The sequence below is a fragment of the Monodelphis domestica genome, chromosome 5 (assembly GCF_027887165.1).
Source record: "Monodelphis domestica isolate mMonDom1 chromosome 5, mMonDom1.pri, whole genome shotgun sequence".
NCBI classification, from domain to species: Eukaryota; Metazoa; Chordata; class Mammalia; order Didelphimorphia; family Didelphidae; genus Monodelphis; species Monodelphis domestica.
In genome coordinates, this window is record NC_077231.1 from 278611522 (window position 1) to 278638996 (window position 27475).

The 27475-nt window shown below is 39.0% G+C and overlaps 2 protein-coding genes across 2 annotated transcripts; both read right to left on the bottom strand.

The window, feature by feature from the left end:
• Nucleotides 1–313: 313 nt before the first annotated feature.
• CX3CR1 (C-X3-C motif chemokine receptor 1) lies at nt 314–12512 on the bottom strand. Its single transcript, XM_001378596.3, has 2 exons — nt 12442–12512; nt 314–5134 (listed from the first exon to the last, which is right to left on the bottom strand). Exon 2 carries the CDS (start codon nt 5118–5120, stop codon nt 4062–4064), a length of 1059 nt encoding a protein of 352 aa, XP_001378633.2. The 5' UTR covers nt 5121–5134; nt 12442–12512; the 3' UTR covers nt 314–4061.
• Nucleotides 12513–26244: 13732 nt separating this feature from the next.
• Nucleotides 26245–27194, bottom strand: LOC130454267 (small nuclear ribonucleoprotein G-like). Its single transcript, XM_056797326.1, has one exon. It carries the CDS (start codon nt 27192–27194, stop codon nt 26964–26966), a length of 231 nt encoding a protein of 76 aa, XP_056653304.1. The 3' UTR covers nt 26245–26963.
• Between the last annotated feature and the right edge of the window lie 281 nt (nt 27195–27475).

Below are 27475 nucleotides of genomic sequence, written 5' to 3' on the forward strand. Positions count from 1 at the left end.
GTATTGATTCCAAGATGGAAGGTAAGGGTTTAAAAAAAAAAGAAATTCAGTAAATCAAATGATCAAGAAACTGAGAACCATTAATATAAAAGATATATAAAGCATTTTTCCTAATGGCTTATAAACATCCCACAAATATCAAAACCTAACTGAAAAAAACTCTGTTTTAATGAGAGCTGCTTCTTCCTTATTCAGTCACATATTATTAAGCAATAGCAGTTTGTTCTCTATTATTTTTGTCACAGTATTTCTTCTTCTTAACCTCCTTTACACTTTGTAAAAGTTAAAAGTTGCTATAATTATATATATCACATTTCAACTTCAAATAATTTTATTAGTAATTTAGTAATCATTGTTAAATACATTGTAATGCAGTTAAAAAACAGTTACATGAAAAAATATTAACTTTCATTCTTTCCAGCATTTTTATAGGAAAAAGAATATATTGACTATAGCAAAATAATAACCAAATCACCCTTCTACACATTGTTTTTGCATATATATTTGCTTAATCAATCCCTAAACATTTATTAATTGACTACTATTTTTTAAACACTGTGCTAGGCACCAGGGATACAAAGAAAATGAATGAATAAACCAACCCTTGTCCTCAAGGAGCTTTTCAGGAAAATCATGTATTTTCAAATATGTTGTTTCACAGTTGGTTAATACTAGCTAGGTTTGTTGTTATTCTGTTGTTTCAGTCATGTCTGACTCTTAGTGACCCCATGTAGAGTTTTCCTGGCAAAGATACTGGAGTTGTTGGCCATTTTCTGGATGAGGAAACTGGGACAAATGGGGTTAAGTGACTTGCCCAGGGTCACACAGCTAGAAAGTATGTCTGAGATCAGATTTGAACTCAGGAAGAGGAGTCTTCCTGCCTCCAGGCCTGTACTCTATTCAGTGCCTCTACTTGCTAGGCACTTCTACTTAATAAAAACTGTAAATTGAGACATTGTTTTTCAGTTCTATTGGATTTTGAATCAGTCTCAGTTTCCTCAATTGTAAAATAAGGGGTTGGACTTGAAGACCTCTAAGGTCCCTTTTGGTCCTAATACTTTACTGTCTAATATTTTTTCAATATTTTCATTTATAATCTGCTATCCTACCACTTCCCTCTTGTACTTTTGCTTTTCTGATTTTGACCCGTTCCTGCTTTCTTCCTCCTTCTCTGCTTACTTTCCCCTTCATAAAGTCTGATTTTTGTAGGGTGAAGCCAGAAACACATGCACAAAATCTGGCTCGATTTAACAGCATTTAAAGAATTTCTCTGTGGGTATCGTGGCCTTAGTCTGTGGTCCAAACTGCTAGAGGGGTTGAAGTTGGTAGAATTCTTGAATTTGGGAGTTCTCAGCTGAAGCAAGACTAAGACTGATTGAGTGTCCACACTGTCTGAGAGATGAGCCTCCAGGGATGGAGGGGCTCCAGGGAAGCAAACTGGCCCAGATTGGGACAGCAGAGAAGAGTAAAGTCTTTGTGCCAATAAATATTGGGATCATTCATTGAGTGACTGCTACACATCTAAGCTGGGTGAGATAGGGAGACTGGATCTCAACAAAACCAATAATAAAATAAACAAACAAAAGCCAAACCAATACAAAGTGTCACTCACATGCTTATGTTGCTATCAAGAAATTATCCAGGGATCATTTTAGAAGCATTCATTTTCTGTAATAAAATCTATCGATCAGCCTTCTCCCCTGCTTCACCCCCCCAAATCTAAGATGATATGGTCTGGGTGTGAATTCTATTTTTCACCTATTGGGGGACCTTGGTCACTCTAAGCCTCAGTTTCCTCATCTGTAAAAAGAGAAGACAGCATTAGATGAGATGTACAATTCCTTCCAGCTCTAAGTCTATGTATGATCTTATAAACTTACACCTGCATTTTCTACACTTTCTCATTCTACATTATATTTGGTAGTTTGAGTTCTCTTGAATTGGTAAAATCAGAACTTTGTTCACTAGTCATTTTCATTACTCTTGAACCAGCTAAAGGAGTTGACAGTGATCAATGCATTGCCATCAAGAGTTACAGTGATAGTTGGCCATAGTCACGAGGTTACAAGTGGTCAGTGTAAGCATGAAACCATTGACCAAAGCTGTTGCTTAATAAGTCACCGACTCAGTACACAAGAAAAATAAGCCTGGACCATGTGACATCTGGGTCAGACTCTCTCCCAAAGGTTGAAAACTGTCTTCTCAAGAGCAAGCTCCCCCAGCAAAATCACAGATTCCTGGAATGGCAAAGGATGGATGTCCAGTAAGTCAAAAATGAAAGTCACCCGAGATGACTGCTGCCATCTCTGGTAAGCTAACTGGTTTTCTTGCTATTTACATATTTCAACACCAATCTCTTCACAATGTTGGCTTCTGTGGAACTTCCTTTTTTTTCCTTTCAATGATACCCCAGTCAGTACTTTTTAAAAGTAGTTTTCCCATGGTATGAATATAACATTTTCTCTGGGAAGCAAGGGCTTCCCTGACTTTTCATTATTTAACAAAAAAAGGACGTGCAGTCATTCTTCTAGCTCTAATTTTGAATGAGATTCTTCTGAGATTTTACAGTTCTGAGACAGTTCCTTTAAAAAGTTGGTGGGAAGGTCTAGAAATATCTTACATTCAACCAACTTGGTTAGGGGGCCATTTTATTATGCTGAGTAAATTTAACTTAAACAAGCATCAGTTAAATAATTAATATGTAATAGGCATTGTGCTAAGCCTTTGATTGTGTCACAACTGTTCAATTATTTCGAGGAAAATCAGGTGTAATTCCTAGTTAATATAGGAGAGCCAAGAACCCTTGACAACTCCACCAAAGAGCACCTATGCTACCATGTTCTCAACCATAATCTCTCAATATTCATACACACATTAAATACATCAAAAAGGAAAAAATGTTGACCATAAATGTTGAGTTATATGGGAAAGGTTCATCTTCAAGCATGGTCAAATGAAAAAGACATGGGGTTTGGTGTCCAGTGCCCTAAAAGTGTATCCCAATTCTGCCACTTAGACACACACACACACACACACACAGAGGACAAAGTACTTCCTTGAGACACTGTAGGAGCATTAAGTTCTCAGAGAAGATAGAGATTGTCATTGCCTGGATTAGGCAAAAAAAAATCGACAATTTGGAAGAATAGGATCCAGATACTGAGAGGAGAGTGAGAAGGCATTTTAAGAATACTGTTAGAGAGGTAGGTAGGTAGGGATTGAGTGGATTGAGAGCCAGGCTTAGGGATGGAAGTTCCTAGGTTCGAATCTGATCTCAGACACTTCCCAGCCTTTAGCCCCCATTACCTAACCCTTGCCACTCTTGCTTTGGAACCAATACCTAGTATTGATTCTAACACAGAAGCTAAGAGTTAAAAAAAAAAAAAGAATAGAAATTGGCCAAGGAATGAAAGTGGAAATGGTTAGGGTTTAAAAATGAGGAGATACATGATATATTGGGTGTTCATGCTAATAGCTTATCTACAGATTATTTATAGGTTTACCTATATGATTTATCTCATTTGACCATCATCCTCTGTGTGAGCTCTTGTCACTCCTATTTGACAGATGAAGCAATGGAATTTCAGAGATCTTAAATGACTTCTCTTAGTTACATGGCTCAGAAACACTCAACGTGAGATTCAAAGTTAGGGCTGTCTGCCTCCAAGGCAAGGCTTTATCTACTGTATCAGCCTGTCCCTAGGTTATGCTGGTAGGCAATGGAAAATTAAACTGGCTAGTGAAAGTTAGAATCCACATTCTGGAGGACATCAAGAGCTTGAAAAAGGAGTTTGGACTTGGTTCAAAAGGCAACAGAGAGCCCTTGGAGATCCTTGAGCAAGGAGTGGCATGCTAGTATGGTGGTGGTGCCTTGGCTTGGCTGAAATGAGGAGATCCTGGGACTAAGCATGCCTCGGTCAGGCTGAATTTCCCCAGGAGCTGTGAATAAGTAAGATGGCTCTTTTCTAAGTATAAGTTGGCTTCCTAGGAGGAGACAATCAATGTTCTTTGGTTCCCATTCTTGTGAGACTGGGCTAGGAGGGGCTGTCCTGTGGTGCCTCTCAGAGAAGGATAGACTCATCACTTGTATAGTTGGTAATGCTGCTGCTTATGAAAGTACTTTCTCGCCTGTGAGCAACAGGTGGGAGAAGCTGAGTGTGAGCATCATGGCCACACAGGATGGACAGGCATTTCCTGTACAGGTGGTGAAGGTATTTCCTGAATTTTTCACCAGCAAAAGCATAGATAAAGGGATTGAGGCAGCAGTGGACGAAGGCGAATGTTTCTGTCACATTTATGACAAGCCTCAGGTTATTTTTTACCTCACAACTTTCAAAGAAGCCATAGAATTTGAGTGTGTCCACAAAGATCATGACATTGTAAGGTGTCCAGAAGAGGAAAAAGACACCAACTACCACCGAGATCAGCTTTATTGTCCTTGTCTTTCTGTGGTTTTTGCAAGAAAATATGGTCCTGATGATCCCAAAGTAACAGAAGCACATGATGAGAAGTGGGATCACAAAGCCAATGGAATTAATTTCCACGTTCTTGAGGATTGGCCAGATATGCTGGAGACTATCAGGGTAATTACTCAGACATTCCTTGTCTACTTTTTCAGTGAACATGAACTGGGGGGTTGCAACAAGGATGGCCGCTGCCCAGACACCAAGACTGACTACAACGCCATGTTGGACTGTCCTGCTATTGAGGGAATTGGCCGCCAGGACTATCGCCACATATCTGTCAATGCTTATGATGGTGATAAAGAAGATGCCACTATAGTAACCGATGAAGTAGAAGGCAGTGATGAGCTTGCATAAGGCATTGTTGAAGCCTTCCTCGTGGAGCAGATAGTGGGACCAAAAGGGAAGAGTTGTGACAAAGAGAAGGTCAGATAAAGCCAGGTTGAAGAGATAAATGTCCGTGATGCTTTTATGTTTGCTGCTGTTTGTAAGGGCAAAGATGACCAGCAGGTTGCCCACCAGGCCCACGGTGAAGACGAGGGAGTAAAAACTAGGTAAGAACATCATCCCAAAATCTAAGATATCCTTCTGATCACAGCCAAAGGTAATGCCTTCATAATAGTCTAGGGTTGTTGCTTTAAGAATTGTTTCAGTCATGGTGAAGAACTGAGCTGAGGAAATAAAAGAACAATCACATTAGCCAGCAGAAAGGGCAGAATTCTGTAATTCTGACCAAGATCTCTCTTACAATAAATCTCAAGTTAGGGCAAACTCCCTGTTTCTTCCATGGTCCCTTAAAAGTAATTGTGACCAATATATCTAGTCAAGCAAAATTCCCATCTGGTCACATCCAAAAAATGTATATCTCCTTCTGCATATTTAGTCAATTATGTGTCTAAAGTGGAACATAGAGAGGGAAGGAGGGAAAATAATGCTTGGTAATTGGAAAGAATTAAAATGAGGGGGAAAAGCAATTGTGAGATCTGCTCTTCTTTTCTTTTTATGTAATCAGCAGGTCCTTCTGCACCCTTTTCCTTGAGTGTTCTTTTCTTTTTCAATATTTTAACTGAGCCCCAACTTTCTTGGAAGGGGGACTATGCCCTGTAAGTCTTCTATAATGGACTCTCTCATTTGTCTCATTCTTTAGGTATTGGGGTAAGCAGATTCCTTGATCCACATGGTCCTTGTAGACCATTTAACCCGAGCAGAAAGCCAGTTCACATAGTTCAGGCTCTAAGATGACTTCTCTTCTATCCCTCATTTTGATCAAGTTCACCATAACTGGCCACACCTCATTTCCCTTTACTTTCCTGCTATTTATTTTTTGACTTTTTTATTTTATTAAAAACAAAATTCTTTTTTATTCATGTCTTTTTTATTCCTAAAATTCTGAATACAGAAGTCATCCCTTTTATCCAAGATTAAAAAAATAGGGGCAAAAGCGCTTCAATAAAATAAATTACTACATCATCCTTTAAAAAAAAATTTAAAGAACATTTGACAGAAAGCTCCATGTACTTTGTGTCTAACCTAGAGAATAATTTTGTGGGTCAATTTCCCCATGATCCCTCTTTATTCTGTGATATTTTTTAAGTCAAGATCTGATCCTACCCAGTATTTGACTTTACTTTGAGAAAGAACCTTCTGACAAGAGGTGCTTCTGCTTTCTTTCTTAACTTCCCTCTCTCTTCTTAACCCCTTATAATCTGACTTCAGAACCTATTATCTCAATGAAACTGCCCTCTCTAAAGTAATTAATGATCACTTACTTGCCAAATCCAATGGCCATTTCTCAATTCTCATTCTCCTTGACCTTTCTGCAGTCTTAGACATTATTGATCACGCTCTTCTACTTTATACTCTCTTCTCTTTAGATTCAAGACACCATTCTCTCTTGCTTCTACTTCTATGATTACTCTTCTGTCTTTTTTACTAAATCCTGTTTCAGGTGTTTCTGACCATGAGTATCCTCTCAGGATTTTGTCTCAGGCCCTCTTCTCTTCCCCCTCTATATTACTTATTTGGTGATCTCATTAGCTCCCATGGATTTATGATTATGATTATGATAATAATTCTCCAATCTACCTATCCTGCCCCCAGATCTCTGCTGACCTTCAACCTCACATCTCCAACTACTTTTGAAATATCTCAAGCAGGATGTCTAGAAGATATCCAAAACAAAATTCATTATCTCTTTCCCTAAGTCCTCCCCCAACCTTCCCTATTATGATTGAGGGAAACACCATGCTCCCAGTCCCCCAGGCTCATATCCTAGGAGTCCTTCTGGATTCTCCACTATCTCTTGCTTGACATTTCCAAGCTATTGCCAAAGCCTGTGAAATCTCTTGAAAATGTCCCTCTTCTTTCCTCCAACACTGCCATCTCTCTGGTACAGGGCTCTCCTTAACTCACCTTTGAACTATTTCAATTGTTGCTGGTGGGTCTGCCTGTCTCTGGTTTCTCCCCACTCCAGTCCACCCTCTATTCAGCCACTAAAGTGCTTTTCTTAGTTCAGCTCAGATAATGCCACTCCCATACTCAATAAACCCTAATGGCTCCCTATCCCTTCCAGGGTCAAACACAAAATGTTCCATTTGACATTCAGAGCCCTGCATAGCCTAGCTCCCTCTTCCCTTTCCAGACTTTTTACACATTACCTCCATGCCCTATACCCTTTTATCCAGTGACACTGGCCTGATGTTCCACATCATGACATTCTATCTCTCTGTTTGGGGCATTTTCTCTGATTGTCTCCCATTTGAGAATGCTTTCCCTCCTCCACTGGGACTACTGACTTCCTTGGCTTTCTTTAAATCCAGTTAAAATTCCATCTTTTCCTGGAAGTCTTCCCCAACTCTTTTAATGTCCAGTGCTTTCTTTCATAAATTATTTCTAGTTATTCTATATGTAGCTTGCTTGTATATATTTGTTTGCTTATTGTCTCCCCCATTAGATTTCATGTTCCTTGAGGGGAAGAAATATCTTTTGCCTCTTTTTCGGATCTCCATTGTTTAGTAGCAACCCTGGCACATAATAGATGCTTGATAAATGTTTATTGGTTGGTTTTTGATTGATTGACACTTGGTCTTCTTGGTTGCCTTATCTTTTTTCCTGAATATATGCAGTTCTATCTTGGAAACCCAGTTAACATCCCTGATACTGCTCAGACCATTTGGTTCCCACCCTACCCCAAATACCCAACACTTTTCTCCACCCTTAAAAACATACACACAGAGTTGACACTTGGTTAACCAGCCAGTTGCTTTTTATGCCCTGTGATTATATTAAAATTACTTAATTTTTCAGCTCTCAGAGACCAAGTTGTTTCAGTTTTTAAAATTAGGAATGAATCTTTTCTTCCTCCAGGAGCCAAAGATGGCCTAGCCCCAAGGAGGGCCCACCTTAGTGCCTTGCAATTATCAGCTATTTATTTAATTGAATTGAGTATGTCTGATTGAAGGGCAGCTAGGTGGCAAAGTGGCAAGAGTGCTGTGCATGGAATCAGAAAGACTCCCCTTCTTGAGTTTAAATCTAGCCTCAGGCACAGTAGCTGTATGACTCTAGTCAAGTTACTTAATCCTGTTTACCTCAGTTTCCTCATTTTTAAAATGAGATGGAGAAGGAAATGGCAAACCATTCCAGTACCTTTGTCAAAAAAACCCCAAACCAAATAGGGTTACAAAAAGTCAGACAAGACTGAAACAACTGAAAAATAACAATATTGAGTCTACTTAATTTGGTCTCAAGTAAAATCCCACCTTCTTACTGGACCCCTTTCCCAAGCCTTCTTAGTTTTAGTGCTTTCCTCCTACTAGTTATTTCCTTTTTATCCTGAGAAACTGTTTGTGTATTTTGCATGTGGTCTCTTCTATTCGGTTGTGAGTTCCTTGAGGACAGGGACTGTCTTTTGCCTCCTTTTATATTCCCAGTACTTAGCACAGTGCCTGGAACACAGTAGGTGATTAATAAGTGTTTAATTGATTTGTTGAGGTATGTTTTGAACTCAGGTCTCCCTGTGTCTGAAGTAAGTAGGCTCTTTATGCACTATGTCAGGCTCTCACTGCAAGTTAGCATGATAAACAGGTAGTGTAGACTCAGGAAGACCAGGGTTCATATCCTGCCTCAGAAACTACTCTGTGACTCATGTTCCTTATCTACAAAGTGAGAGTTTGGACCTAATGACCTCTAAGGGTCCTTCCAACTCTGAATATTTGATCATAAGAAATGCCCCTTTAATCAGCCATGTCTGCCTTTGTCTTTGATAGGTAACATGGCGTCCATGGAAATAGTCCTGACCTTTGAGTCAAAAGATCTGAGTTTAACTCCTCACTCTCACCCCAGCTGGTGTGTCCTCTCCTAAGTAGCCTTCTCTCCATAAACCTTAGTTTCCTGTAAAAATGGGGATAAAACATCTAGACTGCCTACTCATGAGGGATGTTGGGAGTAACAACGGGCCTTATAAATGTGAGCTGATTCTATTATCTTGAGAGTTCAAGGAAAACAAACGAGGGATGTTCAAGAGAACCTGCAGGAATCTAGGCTCTGAGGGCTAGAGAAGGAGGGAGGGATAGAACAGACTGGAAGTCTTAAATGTACTCAAGAAAATGTCTCTCACCTCTCTATGCCATGCAAGTGCACTGAAAAGGGAGGGCCCCATTTCTCAGTTCTATAAGGAAATTCTTCAAATTCATAAGAATAAGAGTTGGATCCCAGTGGATAATTGGTGAAAGGATTTGAACAGGCAGCTCACAAAGGAAGAAATATAAACTATCTCTAGCCATAGGAAAAAAATGCTCCAGATCACTAATAATTACAGAAGTGCACATTATAAAGTAACTTTGAGGCTCCACTTCATCAAATTGACAAAGTTAGCAAAAATGACAAATTGTGGAGGGGCTGCCCTAAAATGGACCCCTTCATGCAGTGTTGGTAGAGCTATATATCAGTCTAATCATTCTGGAAATTTGGAAGAATTTTGGAAGTGTGCCTAGAACTTCGGTACACTGTACATTTGACTTCACAATACTGGGTCTTCCATTTGTAAGGCTGGACTAGTGGCTGGTATCATATTAGTTGGAAAACCTGAAATGATTTGGGGGATAGTGAGGAAAAAGTCTTAGAAAGTCAACTCAGGTCAGCTCTGGGTATGGGAAATTTAAGACTCATTGGGAAGTTCAGAGGAACGGCATGGAGACAGTGAATGAACCAGACTGTCCCCGGAGCCAGGGGAGCAATCACTCCAGCAAGGCTGGTATTATACCAACCAAATGTCAGCGTCCTGCCATTTAAAGAAATTGTATTGTTAATTCATTGGTAAAGCAGATCATTACGCCCTAACTTATGTATGTATCTCTCTTTTTAATTCAAAAATATTTTCTCAATTACATGTAAAAATAATAAGTTTAACATACATTTCCCAAAATTATAAGATCCAAACGATCTTTCTCCCTCCCTTCCCTCTCCCCACATGGAGCTAGTAAGCAATTTGATTTGGGCCATACATAGATGCCATTTTCACTCTTCTAATCACTAACACCAAGTGAGATTTCAGCACAGTGGAGAGAGGTCTATTTAATCAGGGCTGAGGAATATAGAGCCCAAGTAGGACACTCCTGCCTTCTCCCTCTTTGTACTACTTCTCATGTCTTTTCCTCGCTCAACTTCAATCTGAAATGGGACATGCTTAGGTGGGGCTAGGACACAAAACAATGTCAGCCAGAGAGCCAAGAGGGGCCAAATTCAACCCCCAGTTTTGAAGCTTTTTTTTTTTTTGCCTCTTGGATGAATTCTGGTTGGCTTGGGAGATATAAAGTAAGATAATAACAGCAACAATAACTCCTATTTCTAGAGCATTATAAGATTTAGGAAATTCCAGTGACCTACTTCTCTCTCTCATGAGGCATACCATTTCTCATTTTTTTTGCCCAGAATGCCCTGCCTCTTTGCATCCACCTCTTCAAGACTTCAATACAGTGATACTTAGCTAGTAGGTATTATTCCATTTGACCCTAAAATCAAACCTGTGAGCTAAGTGGCAGGTGGATAGTACAGTGGATAGAATGCCAGGACAGCGGTCAGGAAGACTTGAGTTCAAATCCATCTTCAGACACTTATTAGCTGGGTGACTTCAGGCAAATCACTTAATCTCTGTTTGCCTCAGTTTCCTCACCTTTAAAATGGAGATGATAATAGCACCTACCTCCTAAGGCTGTTCTGAGGCTCAAATGAGATACTATATGTAAAGGGGTTAGCTAGTAGGTACTTGATAAATGTTAACTATTATTATTATTAGCACAATGAGGTGGCACAGGGGATAAAATTCCAGATCTTGAATCAGGAAGACTCATCTTCCTGAGTTCAAATCTGGCCTCGAATACATACTAGCTGTGTGACTGTAGGCAAGTCACTTGACTGTATTTGCTTCAGTTTCCTCATCTGTAAAATGAGGATGGTAATAGCATTTACCTCTTAAGGTTGCTTTGAGGATAAAATGAGATACTAAGGGCAAACCGCTTAGCAAAGTGCCTGGCACATAGTAAGTGTTTAATCAATGTTACCTATTATGATTATCATCTGTAAAATGGGGCTTCTCAGGGTTGCTGCAAGAATCATATGAGATAATAATTGTAAAACACTTAGCACAATGCCTAGCACATAGTGGGTGTTAACAAACATTAGTTATTATCATTATTCCTCTTTAACAGATGGGAAAACAACTTGCAAAGGTCACACAGCTAGTAAGTGTCTTGAGAAGGGCTCAGATCCAATATTTTGACTCTATGCCCAATGCTTTAGCCTCCACAAAAGTCTCCAAAACGTGGGACATAAAATAGTACAAAAAATGAGTTGGGTGTGTAGAAAAGGAGGGGACTTGGACAGCTCCCCAGAGAAGGCATCATTGAAGCTGAGCCTTGAATGAAGGCAGGATTTCTGGAGAAACACAGGAGGAGAAACTCCGAGCAGGTCTAACAAATGTCAGTCCATTATTCAGTAATTGTATTTCTATAAAGTCCCTTTTTGTTCTCTAACTGCCTGTTTCCTCAATATGGCATATCATATTTGCTCTCCCAAACATGGTTATTTTCAGAAGATGTGATTCAATGTTTGGTGGGACCATAGTTTTTTGTGCTTTGGGGATAGTCCTCCGTCCTCTCCCCTCAATTCCCATCCTTCTTATTCCCTCCCAGTCTCCCCTTAATATTTGCTCCCTAATTTGTTTTTTAAGATAGTTAGATTTCAATGACTTATTGAAACTGAAATTCCCTAGACTTTCACTAGGCTCAGCTTCTAGCTCATTAAACACTTTATGTTCCCTGTGTGTGTGCATTTATCAGCTCTATGATCTCATTGGCATACTGAAGAACTTCCTTGAGAAATGCCCTTTGGTACTTGTTCTGTAACCTACAGGAAAGACAGCATGGTATAATGTTGAGGCCACTGAGCTGGGAATCAAAAAGATAGGAGTTCAAAACCTGCCTCAGACATTTATTGTGTGACCCTGTGTAAGTCATGAAACTGAGCTTCAGTTTCCATCATCTGCAAAATGGGGAATAATAATAGCTGTTGTTGTGAAAATCAAATGAGATACTGCCGGGAAAGCATTTTGCAAATCTTAAATACTATATAACTGCCAGGCAGCTTTTATTACACTCAGAATATTGCCTAGGGCACTGAGAAGCAAAGTGATTTGCCTGTAATCAAGCCATTATTAGGTATCTGGGGCAAGATTTGAATGCTGATCTTTTTGCCTTCCAAAGCCAGCTCTCTATCTACTATGCCACTGTTCTTCTGCAGTCCATACAATATAGATGCTAAAATAAACTCCAGCCACTTGGTGCTAGCTAGCAATGCTCCTAAGCTCTTGTGACCATAAATTTGGGTGCCCTCTCTTGTTTGACATTTACTCATTTACACCATTACTCATCAACTCAAACAATCCTCTACTCTTAGCTTTAGAGATGGAATCATATTCTCTTACCTTGAGGCACTTGCAACGCAAACCTTTTTGCTGGAGAATCAGTTCCTGTTAAGAGCTCAAAGTCTGTCCAGAGAAAAGTATTTCCCTTTTCTTTCAGCTATTGTATCAGTGCCTTTTGTGAAGGTGGCCAATGGGCTGTCTGCAAAGAAACATATGGTTTCCTGTGAGGTTTCTTCTCTTGGAGCCTTAGAAAGGCTCCAGATTCTAAATATGAAAAAAGGCAAAAGGATGAGATGTTGGCTAGTCTTTAGGAATCAGTGGCAAGAGGCATGATGAATTGCAGTGCTGTCAGACACAGAAAGAAAAATCTATACCTGGGAATATCTGCAGGTTGCAGATCAACTCAAAAAACCTAATGTAAATATTACCTATATCTTATTGTATTTTTACTCATTTTCTTAAATATCTCCCAATTAATTTTAATCTGCTTTGGTCCTCATTTGACAGTGTTGTGGTGTATTTGACACATCTGACTTGGTGGCTAGAACTCTTGACTTGGAATTAGGAAGACCTGGGTTTGAATCCTACCTCACATGCTAGGTGACCTTGGCCAAGTCTTTCTGGGACTCAGTTCCTTCATCTGTAAAATGAGTGGATTGGACTAGATGAACTCTACATTTCCTTCCATTTCTAAATCAGTGATTGTATGATCCAAGGAAAGTTTGGGTACAAATGTTCATTTAAAGTTGGGCTGTTTCTTTAACACTGCTGGTTACTAGTTGGTCTCCTCCTCTTCCACTTGCTTGCTGTGTCAGGAATATCTGGATTACTTCAGGATGGGAAGGACAAGTCACTTAATCTTTCTGCACTTTGGTTTTCTCATCTATAAAATGAAGAGGTTGGAGTAAGTGCATTTTTGAGTCCTTTCCAGCTCTATGATCCTTTCAGATGATAATTAAAGGCTCTCTGAGGTTTCCTCCAAGGCAGTGAAGTGGCTTGTGGGATAGAGTGCCAGCCCTGGGGTCAGGAGGACCTGAGTTCAAATGTGACTAAAGACATACTAGCTAGTTGATTCTGAGCAAACCACTTAACCTTGTTTGCCTCAGTTTCCTCATCTGTAAAATGAACTGGAGAAGGAAATAACAAACCATTCTAGTACTTTTGCCAAGAAAATCTCAAAGGCTTGGACATAACCAAAAAAAAAGTCATATTTTGTGGCTGTCTTCTGCTTATCCAGCTTTGACATTTAGATACCTGAGTGAAGGGGTAATAGAATTGTGCCATTATTTTTCTAAATTTCATTTATTCCACAAATACACAGATAGTATAGACTATTCCCATAGCGTTGTTCTAAACAATATACAGGCTTCAAAGGAACAGGTTAGATTGTTGCCCTCAAGGAACTTCCTCAAGGAAGTCTTGTTGGGAGTCCTGACCTTGAAACTTCAGTATCCTTTCTCTGTGAGCTATACCATACCTCCATCCCTAAAGACTTAAATAATGAAAGTTGGTGCTTGATAAGTTCCAAATCCAAATCAAGCACTGTAAACATTTATTTAGTGTCTACTATTATCAATGAACAAGCATTCATTAAACACTTACTATGCCCTAGTCACCATGCTGATCACTGTGGATTCAGAAATTGAAAGAAAACCATCCACCTCTTTAGGGGTTGGTAAGGTCAGGGAAGTCTTCTTGAAGAACATAAGTCTAGCATGCTCTTAAAGAGTGAGTTGGGTTTTGGATAGAATGGAGTAGACTCCAAATCCAGAGTCCTATTTATGGTCCATATTCCTTCCAGGTTGGTACTACATTGCCGAGGAACCTTGATCTGAGACCTTTTTCGATTGGCAATGGGGAGCTATTGAAGGTTTGAAGATAGGAGAATATCATTTACTAGTTGAGTAGGCATAGGCAAGGCACTTAACCACCAAGAGCTTTGGTGTCCTCATCTTTAAAATGGGAATAATATAAATATAGAACCCTCTTTATACAACTGTTGTGTAGGAAAACACAATCATGAATACAAAGTGTTTTTAAAACATTGAAGTGTAATATAAAGCTCCCCTTTTATTATTATTATTGGCCTAGAAGACTAATTCAGTAGAAAATGAAAGAATGGATTGGATATAAGAGCCACTGGGAGAAGAAAGGAAGAAAGGAAGGAAATAGAGTTTATATTTATATATTTATATTCTTGAACCATATTTTATTTTTTAGTTCAAACATATTTAAAATATTTTTAAACCTTTTATTTTTTAAGTTTGAGCTAAATTCTCACCCTCTTTTCCTCCTTCTCTCTCCTTGAGACAGCAAGCTATCTGATATAAATTTTACATGTGTAATAGTGTTAAACATTTTTCTATATTAGTCACTTGAATTAAGTACTTGTTAAGCACATACTATGTGCCAGGAATTGTGCTAATTATTTTATGAATATTATTGCATATTATTTTCACAACAACCCTGGGAGGTAGGCACTATTTTATAGCTGAAGAAACTGACTTACATGACTTGTGTTAGGTCAAACAGCTAACAAGCATCCAAGGCCAGATGGGAGCTCAGGTCTACCTGAAGTTAGACCCAGTGCTCTGTCCATTGTACCCCCTAGTTGTCCTTAGAGACAAGGAATCTCTCAACATGTTTGCCATTCATCATAGAGATTAAACTGTTCACAGATTGGAGTTTGCTTCCCTCCATTTCCCCTAGTGGAGAAGAGCCTGGTAGAAGGGTCTGTGTGACATTAACCATATTTGCAGGCTTAGAATGAGCAAGCACCACTGCAGTTTAGTGGAAACACCACTGGATCTGGAGTCAGAAGACCTGGATCTGAATCCTAGGTTATGACCTTGGAGAAGTAACTTACTCTCTCTCTCCCTGAGCCTCAGTTTCCTCATCCATAGAATGACAGAGAATGACTATGTGATGTTTAGCATTTGAACTCTAATGCTTATAATCCTACATATTTAAGAGATATTGCTTAGGAAGAATGGATAGGACTCAATGACAGTATGGATATGCAGGTGAAAAAGAAGGAATCAAAGATGGCTATTTGACCACCATGCTTGTTCGTTGGTTGATAGGAAAGAAAAGGATGTTGGATGAAGTCGCTTTATAGAAACAAGGCTCACTACAAAGAACTTCACGTAGAATTTCAGTACTAGAAGGCACCTCAAATGTTATATTCTCTAGACCAACTCGTTCATTTTTACAGATGAGCAAACTGAGGTTTGGAGTTTAGGCACCAAAAGCAAGTCACACAAGTATTAAGTGAACACAGTATTACCTAGTTTAGGTCTCCTGGCTTGTCCACTAAATAACGTCTCTCTACTGTCAATAAGTCAATTGACATATAATCTGGGATTATACTAAAATATTTCTAGCATTAAACTCTATCAGTGAAAGATATTAAACCAACTCATCATGGGAAGGGCATTTACTATTTTCATTGATTTTTTTAGGATGGTTCAAAATGCAATTTAACAAATATTCATTCTCCAAAACATGGAGGAAATGATTCAGGAAACCATTATTTTCTATATGATTCTTGAAAACAAGAAGGAACTAGTTCATGATGCAAAAATGGCATAGACTTTGGGGAAATCTTCTGTCTTAGACCTGTGCCTCAGATTTTTGGAGAACATATTTTAAAGAGTTCAGGGAAAGTATAGACAGGTTTCCATGGAGTATAACTGTATAGGAAAAGTAAGTACCACAACCATGGGAAGCTCTCAAAAATGAAATTCTGAAGGCATAAAGAAAAAAAAAACCCTCATAGGAGGAAAAGGAGTTATCTAAAGAGAGTTATTAAAAGAACCTGAATTAAATGTATGCATCAGTCAATCTTGATTTAAAAACATTTAAAACAGAAGCAAGAGGGGGTAGTTAGGTAGCTCAGGGGATTGAGAGCCCAGAGATGGGAGATCCTCAGTTCAAATTTGGCTTCAGACACTCCTGAACTGTGTGATCCTGAGCAAGTCACTTAACTCCCCATTGCCTAGCCCATACTGCTCTTCTGCCTTGGAATCAATACACAATATTGATTTTTAAGGCAGAAGGTGAGGGTTTAAAAAACAAAACAAAACCAGAAGCAAGGGTAGTAATAGAGGGTTACTATAAGAATAGTAGTTTAAGAAACACTGAGGCTCAGAAAGATATGAGATTTGATTAGGAATGATTAAGGACAACAAAAAGAGTGAGATTTTAAAAGTCATATGGGGAAAGGAGAAAAGGAACACAATTGATGGAAGGTAGGTTGTTATTGTTATTTTTGTTCACTCATCTCTGACTCCTTGTGACCCTTTTTGTTTTTTTTAAATAAATATACTAGATCATCTTTTCCAATTCATTTTACAGATGAGAAAACAGGCAAATAGAGTTAAGTGACTTGTCCAAGGTCACACAACTAGTAAGTGTCTGAAACTGGATTGAACTCAGTTCTTCTTGACTCTAGGGTCGGCATTCTTTCCACTTCACCACCTAACTGCCCCAGAAGATAGACCAAACAGTAATAATACATGACTAGAATAAGATAATACTATTCATTCTATTTTTGCTTTTGTTTTCTTGGCCAAGGAACACAATCTTTGGACTGGAAAGTATAGCACAAAATGGAATAATAGAGAATTAAAAGAAAGGCAAATAAAGAAGCAATTAGAGAGCACTTATTATCTCTTGATGAGTGCAAATCAACTAGTCCATATGAATTACCACCTTGGTGACTAAAACAACAGAGATATGTAACTATGGGCCTACTAATCAAGGCTACCTAAAAGATCACCAAGAATGAGAATGGCGCTGTAGGACTAAAAAAGGACAAGTATTTTGGTTCTCCAAAAATAAGACAACTGAGTAAAAAGAAAAAAAAATCCAAACTATAGACTTGTGAGTTTGTCTTTACTTCATGAAAACTCTAGATCACATTATCAATGAGGTGATTACTGACTATTTAGAAAAAGAAGCAATCATCACAAAGAACCAGCATGAATTCATTATGATCAGGTTATAACAGACTAACGTCATTTTCCTCAATCAACAAATATTTATGAAGCACCTACCTGCTATGTTCCAGGCATTTTGCTAAGCCTAAGGAAAGAAAGAAAGAAAAAAATCCCTGCCCTCAAGGAGGACACTGAATCCACATGTAAATAAACAGGCAAATACACATCTTTTTGTTCATCCTTTGCTTATAAGGAGAACCAGTAACATCAGGGAGTGATGTCTTAATTTGCCCATGGATTGGATTTAAGTGAGGCAGAATTTCACAAAGTCCTCAGCCTCACTCTCTCTTCCAGTCATCCGTCCAGTGGGAAGACAAAAGTCAGGAAGACTGGTGGCGACTCAGAATGTAGTGGATGACCTTGGTGTGTCCATGTCTGATCAAGCTCTAAGTTCTCCACAATGCCTTCTTTGGTCACCTTCATGGCCTTTCGATCAAACTGTTCTCATCTGCCCATTCCATCAGAAGAAGCCATCCCATGTTTGGAGTCGACAACTCCCTATCTCACCAGTGGGTTTAAACCCTATTGACTACCCTTAAACTGGTGTAGCCCATCTTCCAAGAAGGTTTTATAGGGATGTGGATGCTGTTCATGCTACAGCTTCTTGGAGCCACAGGTAAGGGTTGGGTGAAAAATGAAATCCAAAGGTGAATCAGCAGTGGATGAGCAGCAAACCACACCAGAAATGCTGTGCTAGTCTTCTCTGAATACCCAATACCTCCCTCCATAACTGTAAGGGAGATGTCCCCTGAAGAAGAGGGTACTTGATGAACTGAATGTCAAAGGAAGCCAGGTAATGAAGAAAGAAAGAGCTCCAGAAATAGCAGATAACAAGGGCAAAGGCACAGTATTTAGGGATGGAGTGCCACGTACAAGGAAAAGCAAGGTCAATGCAAGGATCATGGAAAGAATGCATCAAGAATGGTCGAGTATAGGAAAAATAGAAAGTTAGGGAAGGGACAGGTTATAAAGAGTTCAGAATTTCAAACAAAATACTTTTTATTGATACTAGTGGGAAGAGGGAGCCACAGGAGGTTACTAAGTAGGAAGTGAGGTGGGGGGAACTATACTTTAGGAAAATCTCCTTGGCAGCTATGTGGAGGATAGATTGGAAGAGGGAGAGACTTAAGACAGAAAGACCAAACAGAAGGACATTGTAGTAGTTCAGGGGAGAGGCGATAAGGATGTGCATCTGGAAAAAAAATGAGAGGGGAGAAAAGAAGACATATAGTAGGTATGTTGTGAAGGCAGAAGCAACCTGGAGTTGATTTACAATAGGTCCTTAGCAAATGTGGAATGAATGAAAAAAACATCCCTTCCCATGCAAATCCTAATTGACCTTAAACAGTGCCCTGTTTAACTCGTTAAATATTTTGCCCTGTTCTCTTTCTTATACTATAAATTTGCTTAGCCCAGAAATTGTCAAAGTGTGGGTCTGTGGACCCCTGACCCTTTCAGAGGATCTGTTAGGTCAACATGGTTTTCATGATAATACTGACATTATATAATTCACACATTAAAATTCTTTAGGTCAATAATATTTAAGAGTCTAAACACAGTGGTGTGGGGAAGGGAGAAGAGTAGGCAGTGAAGTGGCTCAGTGGACAGAGAGCCAGGCCTAGAAATGGGAGGTACTGGGTTCAAATCTGATCTCAGACATGATCTAGCTGTGTGACCCTGGGTAAGTCACTTAACCCCCATTGCCTGGCCCTTACTGCTCTTCTGTCTTGAAAACAATATACAATATAGATTCTAAGATGGAAAGTAAGGGAGTGTGTAAAATGGTCCTGAGATCAAAAAGTTTGAGAACTGCTGGCTTAGTCAATCATAGGGCTTTTACCAGAGGGTTGGTGATATGGTCACCATCACTCGGGTACATAAATAACAGAGCCACAATTGGAGTTCTCTGAGGCTGAATCCCATACTCTTTCCCCCAGACCACGGTGTCTACTTGGGGAAAGGAAGTGGCATCAGTCAGCTTTGAGGTGGTTTTTCACCTCTCTTGGGACCTGTGGATTTGCCAACATCTTGTCACAAACTTTGTGCACCTTCTTTTGGAAGGGATGCATATTGCAGCCTCAGCTCATTGCCTAAAGAACTTTGCTTTCTTTTATCAGCTCAAGATGGATAAAATTGACTTTTCCACTGGACTCATTTTATTTCCTCTAACCCAGGTAATTTGGAGACCACTTGAATGTATTTTCTGATGTCTTATGGGTCTCAGCAAGGCACTTTGTACTTTTCTTTTGACCCTTAGCCTCTATTTTGTTTATTTTGCAGGGAGGCTATTAGCTTGGTGAACTGTGGACTTTCTGCATCTCTAGAGAGACCAAGTCATCCACTCTGCCTCAATTTGTATGATTATGGATCAGAGCTTTCCATAAACCAGCCAGGGAGGCAGGATCCTCTGCACTGGAGGTTTTCCCCTGGTTCTTGAAATCATGCTTGGTCTACAGAGCTACCCTGAGGTCTGTCTATTATCACTACCTCTTAGCACATTGCCAACCTCTGTCTTTTTACAGTTTCTCTCTCTCTCTCTCTCTCTCTCTCTCTCTCTCTCTCTCTCTCTCTCTCTCTCTCTCTCTCTCTCTCTCTCTCTCCCTATCTATCTATCTATCTATCTATCTATCTATCTATCTATCTATCTATCTATATCTCCAGTGATATCTTCTAAACCATTTTCTTTGGGAAAATGATAATAATACCAGCTAACATTTATATAATGCTTACCCTGTGCCATGCACTCTGCTAAGTACTTTTATAATTTTCATCTCATTTGATCCTCACAATAATCCTACAAAGTAAATGCTATTATTAGTCACATTTTACTGAGATGTTAAATGAATTACCCAGGGTCACACAGCTAGGAAGTATCTGAGGCTGGATTTGAGCCCAGGTCTTCTTGACTCTCCACAAGTCATCAATAAGGATGTATTCTGCAGCTGGTGTCATTCCAATGGCTTTTGGAGGATGGCCTGCTTTGGATCAAGGAAAGCATACCTTGGGCTCCTAAGTATGGTACAGGCTTATCTCCTACTATTCAAATTGGTGCTTGGCTCATTTTCATCCACACCATCTGTCTAAAATAAATATATAGATATACCCCCCTTAATCCATTGCCTATCCACTTGTGGGTCATGACCAATGGGGAATCTTTATCCATGATGCTTTTATGGTGTTTTTTTTTAAACCCTTACCTTCTGTCTTGGAGTCAATAATGTGTATTGGCTCCAAGGCAGAAGAATGGTAAGGGCTAGGCAATGGGGGTCAAGTGACTTGCCCAGGGTCACACAGCTGGGAAGTGTCTGAGGCCAGATTTGAACCTAGGACCTCCCATCTCTAGGCCTGGCTCTCAATCCACTGAGCTACCCAGCTGCCCCCTTTTAAGGTGTTTTAAGAGCTGAATCTGGTTCTGTCAATTATTTATTATCTACATAACCTTATACATATTACTTACTCTTCAATTCAATAAACATTTATTCAATGCTTGCTATGTGCTGGGCGGGGGTACAAGTAAGAAAAAGATAGTCCCTCCCTTCAAGGTGTGGAAGCTGGGGGAGGAGGGAGATTGAATCTTGTTCCATGGAGTGCAGATGGATAGTGGAGTGAACTACAAAGTCTAGATCTTTCTAGAGGGAAGGACTATAAAGGAAGGCTCTGGGGAGAGTTAAATGTTTCACTCTCCAACCCTCCAATCATAAGGAGCTGAGGGAATCTCAAGGTGCTGAGTTATCCAAGGTGAAGAAGACCAGGATAATGAGATTTCCAGTTTATCCTGGATGATTAGCTTATCCTGAGAAGGGCATCTAATGGATTTTGGACCAAGCTGAGGCTGTAGTTACTTCATATGTAAAATGAGAGACCTGGACTCCTTGGCCTCAAGTCCCTTCTAACTCTAAATTTATGATTCTCTCATTTTTTAATTTCCTTCAAATGACTATGGATCCCACTAAGGAAGTCTTTTTTGTATGCTAGGGCTCGATGGCATCTTCAAATGGAACATCTAGACTAGAATTTCAGAAGGAATATGGAAACCCTCTTTGATTTTGGTTTTTCTTCAGAATATCATCTTTGATATTGGTGATGACATTTGATGAGTACATATTTATTTGTGCCTAATAGCATTCCTACTTGGCGATGGTTGACCAAAGTCATGTCTAAGACATGTCTCTTGTGGAATCTTGATGGATAACTCTAACATGTGCATGAGAACACCTGTTGAAGACTATATTTAACTTTTTGTAAAGTAACTTTTTTCTCCCTGTAATTCAACAATAAGTTGCTAGGTGGTGCAGAGGCTGGGCCTGAAGTCAGGAAGATTCCCCTTCCTGAGTTCAAATTTAGCCTCAAATACTTTCTAGCTGTGTGACCCTGGGCAAGTCACTTAACCTTGTTTACTTTGGTTTCCCCATCTATAAAATGAACTAGAGAAGGAAATTGCAAACCATTCCTGTATCTTTGCCCAAAAAAACCCAAATGAAGTCACTAAGAGTCAGACATAACTGAAATGATTGAACAATAACAATTTAACAAGAGAATTAAGAGTTTTCTATAATTGTCAGTTGTATGATTTGGGAGGGAAAGGAAGAGGGGGAAAAGCCTTTATATATGCCTACTATGTGCTAAGGTCTGTGCTAAGCATTTTTTCTCTTATAAATATTATTGCAATTGATCTCCAAATTATCTCTATTTTACAGTTGAGGAAACTGAGGCAAACAGAAATTAAGTGACTTGCCCAGGGTCCCACAACTAATCCTCTGAGGCTGGATTTGAACTTATATCTTCTTGACTTTAGGACCAATATTTTAACTATTATACTACTAGCTGCCTTTCACTGCCAACCTCATCTTGAAAAAATAGCCATCCATGAAAATCAGCATGTTCCCTTCCTATTTTTCATTAAGAAAACTCTTCATGCTTGCAGAGTCTGTTCTCATGAAGATTTTATAGCTATGAGAAAATAAATATGTAGGCTACTAATTATGCTTCTTTGATAACAGTATCACCTCTCATCTTACCCATTATTTTGGAATCTTCCACTTTTTAATGATATCCAGAAAAGTAATCTCTAAGTGCCTTTAAAAATGTGCCACCTTAAAAAAAAAAGAAATTCAAACAGGAAAAAATGTGCCACCTTTAGCAGAGATTTCTTCTTCAGGTAATGCAATGGATATTGAAGAGGTGGATGACAAATATTCCTCTCATTGCTGATAAGAATAGATGAACATGGGGCAGCTAAGTGGCTTAGTAGATTGAGAACCAGACTTAGAAATGGAAGGTCCTGGGTTCAAATCTGTCCTCAGAAATTTCCTAGTTGTATGACTCTTGACAAGTTATTTAATCCCATTGCCTCACCCTTATTGCTCTTCTGCATTGGAGCCAGTACACAGTAATGATTCTAAGATGGGAAGGGATTAAAAAAAGAATAGGTGATCATGTAAATGTTGTTAAACCAGTTCTGCTTCCCATCTATTTGCTGTCTTTCTTCTACAAATACCTCCAGGATGATCTAACTTACTTGAATCTCATGCTAAAGTCAACTATCATTTATTAATTAAAAATCAAACAAACATTTATTAAGTATCTGCGATATGCCAGGCAGGGGCAGCTAGGTGACATAGTGGATAAAGTGCTTGGCCTGGGATCTGAAACACTTTTCTTCTTGAGTTCAAATCTGGTCTCAGACACTTAATAGTTGTGTGACCCTGGGTAAGTCACTTTACTTTATTTGCCTCAATACCTCATTTATAAAATGAGCTGGAGAAGGAAATGAAAACCACTCCAGTATCTTTGTCAGGAAACCCCCAAAAGGGGTCATGAAGAGTTGGACACAACTAAAACAACAAAAAATGTGTCAGATGCCACACAAAAAGGGGCAAAAGATAGTCCTTGTCTTCAAAAGAATTTGCAATCTAATGGGTGTGTGTGGTGGGAATGAAACGACATGCAAACAGCTGTGTACTACATATAAAGTGGAGATCATCTCACATCTTCCTAAACTCTTCACTGATATTTTTTTCTGGATTTTTGCACTGATATTTGAATTTTCATCACATCTGTGATCTTACTCATGTTCACAATCCCTCAGGCAGTAAAGCTCACCAACCAGCCATGCCTTCTCGTACTATGTCAGAGGTTGATAACTTGGAGCTCATCTAGATAGTGATCTGAGTGCCCTCTATAAGAGGTTGAAACTCAAAGTCTGTCTGAGAGAGAGCCCAAGTGCCCTCTCCCTCCCCTTCTTTAGGCTTCTCATAGTAACACATGTCTGTTGCCTGCAAAGGCATCTGTTCCATGAACCTTGGACGGTGTTTGAGTCATAATCTTACCCCAAGTGCCTATCTGCATTTCTTGAAAAGATTCTCTCACCCTAATTATTGGAATCCTTATCCTGCACCAGATGTCATATCTACCATCCTTGTTGAACTTTCCCAAGGACTGTCTCAGCCCTTTCCCAAGGACCTGTCTCAATGATATGACTTCATTCTTTGTGATCCGAACCTTTAAAAACCCTTAGTTGCCTGCAATAAACTGTATTTTGTCCGTCATCAGTGGGCAAAAACTCTTCCGACTCCACACTGTGTCTTTTATTATTTTGATTCTTATCTTTTCCCTTGTCCTTACTTATAGGCAAGGTCCCTATTATTTCTACATTTATTCTTCTTCTATTATTTTCCTCATTCCTTACCGGTGGAACCCTGGTCTCAGTCCTGCTTCCCCTCCCCTGGATTTTTGTTTTTTTTTTTAACAATACTATACAGTTCTTGTTCTTGTCCTCCCACCAGAAACCTGCCATTGCATCTGCCCAGCATCCTATAAGCCTACATTGGAGCCTTTTAGCATGCCATGGATACCAAATGAAAGGACTCAGGATGTTCAGTTGAAGACAGCCTTATTACTACTTTAAATTTTTAAATTCTTAAAATTTAAAATTTATTTTTTGATTTGAAAATGTTTAATTAATTAATTTAAAATATTTTTCCATTGTTACATGATTCATGTTCTTTCCCTCCCTTCCCCCAAACCCCCTCCCATAGCCAACGAGCAATTCCATTGGGTTTTATGTGTGTCATTGATCAAGACCTATTTCCAAATTATTATTTGCACTAGGTTGATCACTTAGAGTCTACATCCCCAATCATGTCCCCATCAAACCATGTGATCGAGCAGGGTTTTTTTTTCTGTGCTTCTACTCCCACAGTTCTTTCTTTGGATATAAATAGCATTCTTTTTTATAAGTCCCATTACTACTTTTAAAAAAGAGCCACATAACAACAACCCATGGGTTTCATATGCAGTCCTTTTATTTCTCTTCATGTTTGTTTGTTTTTGTGGATCAGTTAATTCACAGTCAATAGAAAACTTAAAAGAAAGAGAAAAAATAGCTTTAATCAATGCCAATGATTTGACTTCAATTACTTTCCTTTTTTGTTTTTTTCCCCAGAATGCATCAATTGTTAACAAGTTGGATCAGAGCTATTATAATTGCTCACAGTACCTTTATCACATCTTTATCCATTCTTCCCATTTGGTAAACTTTGTCTGAATTGAAGTGTCCACTTCGCTTGTGGGAGGTTGAGAGAGAGAGAGAGAGAGAGAGAGAGAGAGAGAGAGAGAGAGAGAGAGAGAGAGAGTAGAAGGGACCTGGAGGATATGGCTACAGGAAGGGTAGATTGGTGGTGCCTCAAGTGCTTATAATAACACTAATGACTAATTTCAACTAACAGTGGACTTGAAAACTCAGTTTTGGAACCACCTACTCTCAAGTTCATGCTCAAAGAGGTCTTTAATGGGTGGAGAGTTAGAGCATCTCATGAAATGGTGAACTTTTTCCGTTTCTTAAAACACTTCAAATGCATAATTCATTTGTTGTTATTGTTCAGTCATTTTCAGCCTCATCTAATTCTTCATGACCCCATTTGGAGTTTTCTCAGCAAAGATACTAAAATACTAGAGAGGTTGGCCATTTCCTTCTTTAGCTCATTTTACAGATGAGGAAATTGAGGCAGACAGGGTTAAGGGACTTCCCCATCACATATCCACACACATTCTTGAATTCAAATCTAGTCTCAGACTAGACTACTTAGTAAAAAAAGAAAACTGGGACTGACTAAGGTTGAGACTTGTCCAGTGTCACAAGGATAGTAGGGGTGGAGCCAGGTCTAGAACTCAGGTTTACAGACTTCTACCCTGACTTCCCTTTAAAATTTAAATAGACAGTTCTTTATATGGTTGAAATTTTGTTATTGGGGAGGGACGAGAAACAATTAGGTAGTTTGTTCTTGAGGTGGGGGGGAAATGTTGGAATGATTTTCTAAGAGAGATTTTCAAAATGTGGGTTTAAAAAAAATAATCCTTTGACAATTGGAAAAGGGAAGGTAATTATGGAGGAAAGTCTGAAAATTCTCATCTCCCCTGAGGTTAAATTTTTCTTTTTTTTTTTAGGTTAAATTTCAAAGCAAAGATAAATGCCCAGTAGATGTCACCCTTTTCCAAAGACTCTTTGGGTGAAGGAGGTCTCTAGGAAGCTTTTCTAGAATTCTTTCTCTGAATATTTCTGCTGGCTGCATCAAGTGTGTGAAAGGAAGCAAATCAAATATGAAGGGTATTAAGCACTGACTACAAGTGAGGCACTGAACCCTGAGAAAGCACTTGGAAAGGAAACTGTAATTGTTTGAAGAATTAAGGGGCTTTGTGAGCCTTTGAAGCCTCACAATCTTTAATCGTTCATTACAAATACACAGAAACCACCAGCAGGTTTCTTCTAGACTGCAGGTTAGCTCAATGGAAAAAAAATCAATGGTCCTGGGGGGGGGGGGGATATCAGTGCTTAAAACCTACAGACCAAAATGGAAATATTTAAATTTTTTATTTTAAAGAAGTTCAACTTTTATCCTTTCCAGAAGAAATGCTGACGAAAGCCCTCAATTCAATTCAATTTAGCTGAATTCAGTTCAGTTCAATGTATATTTCTTTGTGCCAGGCACTGTTCTAGGTTCTGGAGATACAGAAACAAAATGAGTTAATGACTGCCTTCAAGGAGCTTACAGTCTATTGGGCCCAGTGTTTGCTCTCCTGGACTAACCCAACAAGTATTTATTGTCATTTTTATACCCTTCTCCCCCAAATAAAACCAAAAAGGTAACATTTCTCTAAAATTCTCAGTTTATGTGACTTTTCAACCAAATAGCACCCCTAAAAGTATTTTTCTCTGTCCAGTATTTTTTATTTTACCTGTAGAAATATGAATACAAAAGCCAAAATGGCCAAAATATTACTTTTGTAAATAGTTTCCTGGGTTTCAGTTTAGTACTTTTAAATTTAAAGGTACTCGCTGATTATCCTTAACTTGTAGCATCAAACAAAACTGAAGAATTGTTTAAAAGGCATTGTTACTATGTGGTTTTCCTTATAGGATTACCCAAGAGAAAGAAAATATCTAAACATCTTACAAAAAGTTTATTTTTAAAAAGTTAAACAAAGAATATACAATGATATCTTATGTATCAAATAAAAAAAAAGGAGGCTCCTCAGAATGTAAAGGATCAGAGGAGACCCATGGCATCTTGGGTGTTTCATTCCTTATACTTGTTCCAAGGCTTCTAACATAATGATACTGTTTCCTTGGATCACTACCATTCCAATATTGTTCTGTTGGCCACCTGGTGCCATCTCTACACATTCATCAGCCACAAGATTCATAAATGGATCAGACCCCCGCAATATTCCTTGGATGGGCCTCCCACCATTTAATTTCAATGATAGTTTTTTGTCCATAAATTTTTTTAGCTCCGGCAGGTATGCTTTGCTCATCTTGTATCAGTTGCGGCTGTTTGCCCTCTCTCTATGCAAGCTGTGCCTTCGCTCACGTTCCCCCCCAATTTTTTAAACCTCTTTCTTTCTGTCTTAGAACCAATATTAGTTCTAAGGCAGAAGAGCAGTAAGGACTAGGTAATGGGAGGTTTAAGTGACTTGTCCAGGGTTATACAGCTAGGAAGTATCTAAGGTCAGATTTGAACCCAGGACCTCCCATTTCCAGGTCTGGCTCTATACAGTGAACTACTTAGCCACCCCCATAAATATACTTATAAAAC